The sequence below is a fragment of the Octopus bimaculoides genome, chromosome 7 (assembly GCF_001194135.2).
Source record: "Octopus bimaculoides isolate UCB-OBI-ISO-001 chromosome 7, ASM119413v2, whole genome shotgun sequence".
Classification (NCBI taxonomy): domain Eukaryota; kingdom Metazoa; phylum Mollusca; class Cephalopoda; order Octopoda; family Octopodidae; genus Octopus; species Octopus bimaculoides.
In genome coordinates, this window is record NC_068987.1 from 96734981 (window position 1) to 96742641 (window position 7661).

At 35.5% G+C, this 7661-nt stretch overlaps 1 protein-coding gene across 3 annotated transcripts in view; it reads right to left on the reverse strand.

The window, feature by feature from the left end:
• Positions 1 to 770: 770 nt before the first annotated feature.
• LOC106880213 (methionine aminopeptidase 1) overlaps positions 771 to 7661 on the reverse strand; it is a 26463-nt gene continuing 19572 nt past the window's right edge. For all 3 annotated transcript variants that reach the window (XM_052969826.1, XM_014930070.2, XM_014930069.2), the window contains 7 exons: positions 6913 to 6980; positions 5027 to 5097; positions 4033 to 4164; positions 3542 to 3647; positions 2769 to 2806; positions 1685 to 1750; positions 771 to 1125 (listed from right to left, as the gene is read on the reverse strand). In XM_052969826.1, coding sequence (XP_052825786.1) covers positions 959 to 1125; positions 1685 to 1750; positions 2769 to 2806; positions 3542 to 3647; positions 4033 to 4164; positions 5027 to 5097; positions 6913 to 6980 — 648 coding nt within the window. In that variant the 3' untranslated portion in view covers positions 771 to 958. The remainder of the gene's footprint in view (positions 1126 to 1684; positions 1751 to 2768; positions 2807 to 3541; positions 3648 to 4032; positions 4165 to 5026; positions 5098 to 6912; positions 6981 to 7661) is intronic.

Consider the following 7661-nt stretch of genomic DNA (forward strand, 5'->3'; position numbering starts at 1 on the left):
TTGGCCAAAAATTGTTGGAGTGATATGTTAAATCCTTGACAAAGACATTAAACAACAGAGTCTATGTAGCTGTAAGTGGGTACCAAAGATTGCTATAGTTTATTGCAGTAAGCAGTGGTAGCACTGAAGCTTATGAGTGTTTTGTTTGCTTGCAATGCTGAGTTCATTGATGCTCTGTGGGGAAAAAAAGTCTCTCCATGAAGAGAAAGAGGTTTATATGTTAGCCCTATAATCCAACTATGAAAGTTCTCCACTATGATGAGTACTTTTGCGGTCCCTTGACCTGTTAGAAATGGCAGTAAAACATACCTGTGCATCTTGAAAAAAAAAAAAAAAAAAAGGTTAGACTAATCCGAGATGCATTATATCTGCAGAAAAGACTGTATTACCATGGATTGGACACTTTTTATCATAACATAGCATCAATCACCAACACACAATATTTCAATGTTAACCCTCAGTTTGGTTTTTACTGGTATTTCCTGTGCCTAGTTGGCAATAGTAAAGGCATCCAACCATAGAAAATCAGCCTCAACAAATTCTGTGACCCATGCAAGCATGGAAAAGTGGGTGTTAAATGATAATTTTGAAACTGCTTCAACAATATACATCATTGTTTAACGTTCGCTTTCCATGCTGGTATGGGTTAGACGGTTTGACCGGGGTCTGGAAAGCCAGTGGCTGCACCAGGCTCCAATCTGCAGATTCATTAAAAAAAATGAAAACACAAACAGGGAAAATATATATAAATCAAAAAAAAAAAACGCGGGTTAATTTTTACAGTACTTTATTCATCTTCCTCCTTTGTATTATTATTATTATTATTGTTAATAGTAATAGTAGTAGTAGTAATAGTCTCTAATGAAGCAGAAAAGAAGGAACAGAAGTGGAGGGGAAAAAAAAAAAAAAAAAAAAAAAAAAATCAATAAATTTCTCCGCTTGTCCAACAACACTCCTGCTACAACTGGTCGAAAAAATGCGGCTGTCCATCATTTGTTAGTCGTTTAGTCAACACTTCACAGCCAGTCTCAGTGACAAGAAGCGTATGTTCAAACTGAGCTGACCTTTTACCATCAAGTGTGACAGCAGTCCAACCATCAGGCCAAGTTTCATCCCTCCATATTCCTTAATGAGATGAAAAGGAAAAATAAAGAAAAATTAAAGGGAAAGAAAAATATCAAACACACATATATATATTTTTTACTTTTTTCTAGGCGTTAACAGAAAACCCAAGTGTTTATTATGATGCAATCCTGGCTATAATCATCATCGTTTAACGTCCGCTTTCCATGCTAGCATGGGTTGGACGATTTGACTGAGGACTGGCGAACCAGATGGGTGCATCAGGCTCCAATCTGATCTGGCAGAGTTTCTACAGTTGGATGCCCTTCCTAACACCAACCACTCCAAGAGTGTAGTGGGTGCTTTTACGTGCCACAAGGGCCAGTCAGGTGGTACTGGCAACAGCCATGCTCAAAATGGTGTTTTTTATGTGCAACTTGCACAGGAGCCAGTTTAGCGGCACTGGCAACGATCTCGCTCAAATAATTTTTCACGTGCCACTGGCGCAAGTGCCAGTAAGGCGATGCTGGTAATAAATGTTCTCAAAGAAAAAAACTCAAGGTTTGCAGGGAATATAATGACTTAGTGAAATCCTATTGAAACTACTCCTAAATCCACTTACCTTCAGAAATCATGGGTTCAATGGTGAAACAGTGGCCAGGCTTCATCACACCTATAGCTTTGTTTTCTAGAGAAAAAAGAAAAAAAGAATTAAATATCACTTCTGATACCAATCTGCCAGAGACTATCTTTACAGACTTCCTGTGATCTAAATTAAAACTTATTAAAATTTCATGTTATTGGCTTAATAGCAATGAGGAATATTGTAAAATATTCTTCATTATTTTCAAAATTAACTAGTGCATGACCAGTTTTTCTATACCTGGAATAAGTAATATTTGCTATATTGAAAAAATAAGTACATATGCTAGAACTGAAATAAAAGATGATATCATTGCCATCTTGTGATGTATTGTCTCTAAAGAGTGAATTTAGTTCATGAAGCAGTTGAAAGATATAAAAAAAGACTAAGAAAATCATCATTCAGCTATTTTTCTGAAATGATTGAATGGAGGAAACTGAAGTGGACAATGCTTGTAGGGTATGTGGGTTACTTGTGTATTAGATGAGAGCTTGAGGTAATAACACAGGTAGATAAATAGATCTTTTAAAAGAAGTAGCTTATTACAACATTGAAAAAAAAAATATGAATCTCCATTCTGTTTGTCTGACCAGTCAGTCTCTCTCTCTCTTCTGCTTTGTATTTCTCTATATAATATACACATGCATATACACACACAAATATTTTCTTAAGAATATGACAAGTGTTATCAGTCTGTTTCTCAGTATGTATGAATATATTTACAGGAATAAACACATAAAAATTTCTCAACATGACTGTTAAAAACATTTAGTTAAATTATAAAGCTAATACTTTTAGAAATTTCTCATTTGCAGTAGTTTCTTAATAAGTTGGCTAAATGTCTTCAACAATCCTGTTGTAGAATGTACATTTGTGTACAGAGAGAGGCCGATAATACAGCTGCATATTTCTATATATGTCCCTGAATATGTGTATATGCATAACATTATAAATGCAGAGAGAATGAGAGAATCAGACAGAAGAGAGATTGTAGAAAAGATAGCATCTTTTTGCTTCTGTCGTCATTTTTAACAGATTAATCACAAAATTTCAGAATACTTACTAGCATAGTGAGGTACACTTGGTGAAGTATGGAACAACCTAAAGAAGGAAAACAAAAGTATATCTTTGACATCTTTCTTTTACTTTAAAGTTTTGTATACTAGGATGGTTGGCATAAGTCTTAACACAAGCATCAATACATCATCACCATCAACAACAAAAGAACACTGTAGCATCACCACCACGGTTCCACGACATTATCCTCACAACTGTACAAAACCATAACACTCTTTTACCCGTTTCAGTCATTTAACTGTGGCCATGCTGGAGCACTGCCTTTAGTCGAGCAAATCAACCCCAGGACTTATTCTTTGTAAGCCTAGTACTTATTCTATCGGTCTCTTTTGCCAAACTGCTAAGTTACGGAGATGTAAACACACCAGCATCGATTGTCAAGCGATGTTGGGGGGACAAACACATACATACACATATATACGACGGTCTTCTTTCAGTTTCCGTCTACCAAATCCACTCACAAGGCTTTGGTCGGCCCAAGGCTATAGTAGAAGACACTTGCCCAAAGTGCCATGCAGTGGGACTGAACCCAGAACCATGTAGTTGGATGCAAGCTATTTACCACACAGCCATTCCTGCGCCGACAACTTTATCACCACCACTCATGTTACCCTGACAGTCTCAACACCATCATGCTATTGTAACAACCTTCACATCAGCACACTATTATCTCACTTTCAAAAATCACCACCACCCTCACTCATTACCACAACCTCAACGTTTCCACTATTCAGAAATGCCACATTATCAACAACTTACTGGTGAATGCCATGTCCACAATAACCACGAACCACAGAAAATCCATGAGCCTGAGCGTTTTGTTGGATGATGTTACCTATTTCACGGTAACGGACATTAGGTCGCACTAGAGTGGACAAACAGAATGAGAGTAATTAATACAGTAGCAGAGCAAAGGAGAAACAAGAAATAGAGGTAGATAGGTGGTAGCAGATAGATAGACTTGAACTAATAGGATAAGCATACAGTAGAACAGATAGATTGGTACATAGAAAGGTAGTTGGATGAACAAATATACTGGTAGTTAATTGAACAAATAGATAGATAAACACAATATAGCAGGAAGATTTATAGAACAGGCAAGAAACATACATAATGTGTGATATGCAAAGAGAAAAACAAAGATACATATTAGTAATTGATAGCAATCGAAAATTAGTTAGATGAATAAATAGAAAAACTGAAGTAAAAAATGCAATGGTGGTGTTTTGGAGAGACAAAAGTCAACATACCTTCATTAATAGCTAATTCCAGGCACTTATAGGTAGTTTTTACCAGTTCTTTGCTGGCTTCACTAACCTGGCCAACAAAAAACGTTTCATTCAGGTCTCCGTGATAACCTTTATGATACACTGTTACATCGACTAGAAAAGATAAATAATTCTCCTGTAATGTGCAGTATTGGTGGCATTAATGTTAAACATGTACATGTTGTAATGTAGTTATACCAATGTTTTATATACATAGATATGGCTGAGTGGTTAAGAAGTTCAATCCACAACCACATGGTTTCGGGTTTAGTCCCACTGCAGCACTTTGGGCATGTGTCTTCAAATAAAGCTGAGTTGGCCAACTGAGTCTTGCCTCAAGCATGGAAAGTAGATGTTAAAACAGAAGCATGTAACTTGATCCAGTCAATTACATTGATGCCACTGCTCTCAACTGGTATTTATTCTATTGACTCTGAAAGATTGAAAGGCAAAGTTGACTTCAGTGGAATTTGAACTCAGAAGTTAATGAACCAGCAGAAATGGTGCTAAGCATTTTATTCAATAATCTAATGATTCTGCCAGCTTGCTGTCATACTCTAAATTATAACAGTAATTATTGTTACTATATTTTGCTTACAATTGTTTATAATCAATAATAATACCTAAGCCACCAATTTGGTGTGGATATAGTAGATCTTAACTAGCACTTATTTTATCAACCATGAAAAGAAGAGGAGGACCATTAACAACAGCAACAGCGGTGTTTTTATGTCCACTTTTTCTGCTGGTATGGGTTTGATGGTTTTCCTGGTATGGGTTTTGATGGTTTTACAGTGAGATGCTCTTCTTGTTGTCAACTCTTTTAGTTGCCTCTTATGATAGACAGGGATGCAACATACATACTCTAAAACTGGGATAGACATAGTATCAAACATGGCAGAATGAAAGATAAAATTGATTCCCACTCGAACTTCAAAATCACAATGCACACACACAGTTGAAACTAACTACTTACTGTTCAAAATATCTCCATCTTGAAGTGGTCTCATATCAGGGATGCCATGGCAGATGACTTCATTAACAGACCTAGACAAGAACAAGGTTCAATTGTTAACAGAGTGAAAGTTTGACATAGTGAAATGAACAGCAGATACATTAAAAGTAAAATATATTTCAAGTTTCTTTACTCTTAATTCCTCCTCTCTCTCACACACACACACACACACACATCATTGAACTGTTGGTTTTCACATGTCGCTATGATTAAGTCTAGCAAGCAGTTTGAAAAAAAGAAATTTATGCAGTTTTTTTTTTAATATTTACTTAAAGAAAGGAACATCATTGCCCATAGCTATTGTATGACCTTCTTCACTGATAAGATTAATATAGCTGATGTTGAGTTTGATAATCTCTGAGCTGGTTCCTGGTCTGGGACACATTAACAAGTGGTAAGGATGAGCTGTCAATTCCAGAAGGTTGCAGTTTTGGGGAGAATGGTCAGGGTATAGTTATTAGTGTGTTTAAAGTTTTTTTTTTTTTCAAAAGAACAAAAGCCATAGAAGTACTAGAGGTAGCAAAGAAGATGCAGAAGGTGGCTTTGGGGATGCAATCCCAGATTTTTTGTGAACAGTGTTCTAATGAGGGTTGCATCTGTGCCCATATGTAGTTTAAGTATGTATTTTTTTAAATTCTGCACACAACTATTCTATGAGGTCATTCTTAGTATTTTATGTGTACCTACCATGATAGGTTGTTAGAAATTATGAGGCTGTTAATCATTGATAAAAATCGTGAATTTTAATTGTGTGCTGTTCCTGAGCAAAGAAGCAGTAGTCTGTGTCTTTTTGCTGCTGATTGGCATAAAATGTCTTTAAAAAATCCCTGTTATAAAAGTAGTGCATGTCTGATGTAAGATGTCTGGGCTGTGTCGAGCTACAACTGCATACAAAAATGGCATTATCAGCAGGATAGAACTGCATAGCCTTTCTTAGTATCAACCAAACATGCTATAGATGCTTGCACAAATATTGGAGTTAGTGTATAGCAAAAGCATTGCTCTGCAGATGTAAGCAGTACTTCAATGTGGACCATATTTGGAGCATTATAAGGGGTCAGCAACTGATTGGGTCTGAAGTATTTCCTAGTACTAAAGAAGAATCTTAGATTTTAAAGTGGTTTTGGCAATGTTGTATAAGTGAAGTCACTACAAGACATCAACAGACTGTAAAGTCTAATACTTCTGCAATTTGAACTTAGAAAGTAGAGGGATAAAACTGAATACTAAAAGGAATTAAGTCTAGCACTCTCCTATTTCACCATTTCTACATAACAAAGGTAGTGATTTGCAATTGAGACAGAAGGGTATAAACGAGAAAGATGGTGTGTGATGTACATTCTTGTACCAACAACATAAGCAGCATAGATGATCTGGAGATTATTAGCTCATCTCTTACTTCACAGCTCTCAAAATGTTGCCTTAAAATTTTTTTTCAATTCTCAGTAACCATGTCTAGGATACATCAACACTTTGACCGTTGTAGTGTCAACAGGAATAAAAACCCATTACTTTCTAAATTGGCACAAGGTACACACTTTGAGATCAGAGGTAAAGTCAACTGAAATAACCCTCAGCATGTTCTTGATATTTATTTTCTGGGCTTCAAACAGGTTGAAAAGCAAAGTTGTTTTCAGCAAGGTTTTAATTTGAAAAACTGATGAATACTGTGAAGCATTTCATCCAGTTTCCTTTACATTCTGCATTCAAATCCCATTCTTACCTTTCACACCCATCAAGTATTGATATAATAATCAATCATATACATACACAACAATTTATGATCTTATGATTATGTTAAAAATCAGTACTATAAGAAAGAAAAAAAACAACAATAATGTACTTACGTACAACAAGATTTGGGAAATTCATAATAATTAAGAGGTGATGGATAACAATCACGGTCTATACAAGCCTGTAAAAACAGAAACAGACCATTCAAATTGGTATTTTGAATGTAGATACTCAATTATTAATCATAATTTCAAAAACTTTTACAAAAATAGTGAACTTTTATTCATGCATGTATGGCTAGCCAATATGCATGAATAAAAGTTCACTATTTTTCTTTTTCTAATGTTTTACAATGTCTCTTGTGCACTCAAAAACCTCAACAGCAAAATCATTTTCCTTCACTTTGTAATTATTATATAATAGTTTCTGTTTTTATCAAACACAAACAATTATATATATATTCTTTTATTCTTTTACTTGTTTCAGTCATTTGACTGTGACCATGCTGGAGCACTGCCTTTAGTCGAACAAATCGACCCTAGGACTTATTCTTTGTAAGCCTAGTACTTATTCTATCAGTCTCTTTTGCTGAACTGCAGGGTTATGGGAATGTAAACACACCAACATCGGTTGTCAAGCAATAGTGGGGGAACAAACACAGACACACACATTATATATATATATATATATATATATATACATATATATATACATATATATATATAAATATATATACACACACACATACACAACAATGAGCTTTCAGTTTTGCAGGTGGCACGTAAAAGCACCCACTACACTCTCGGAGTGGTTGGCGTTAGGAAGGGCATCCAGCTGCAGAAACTCTGCCAAATCAGATTGG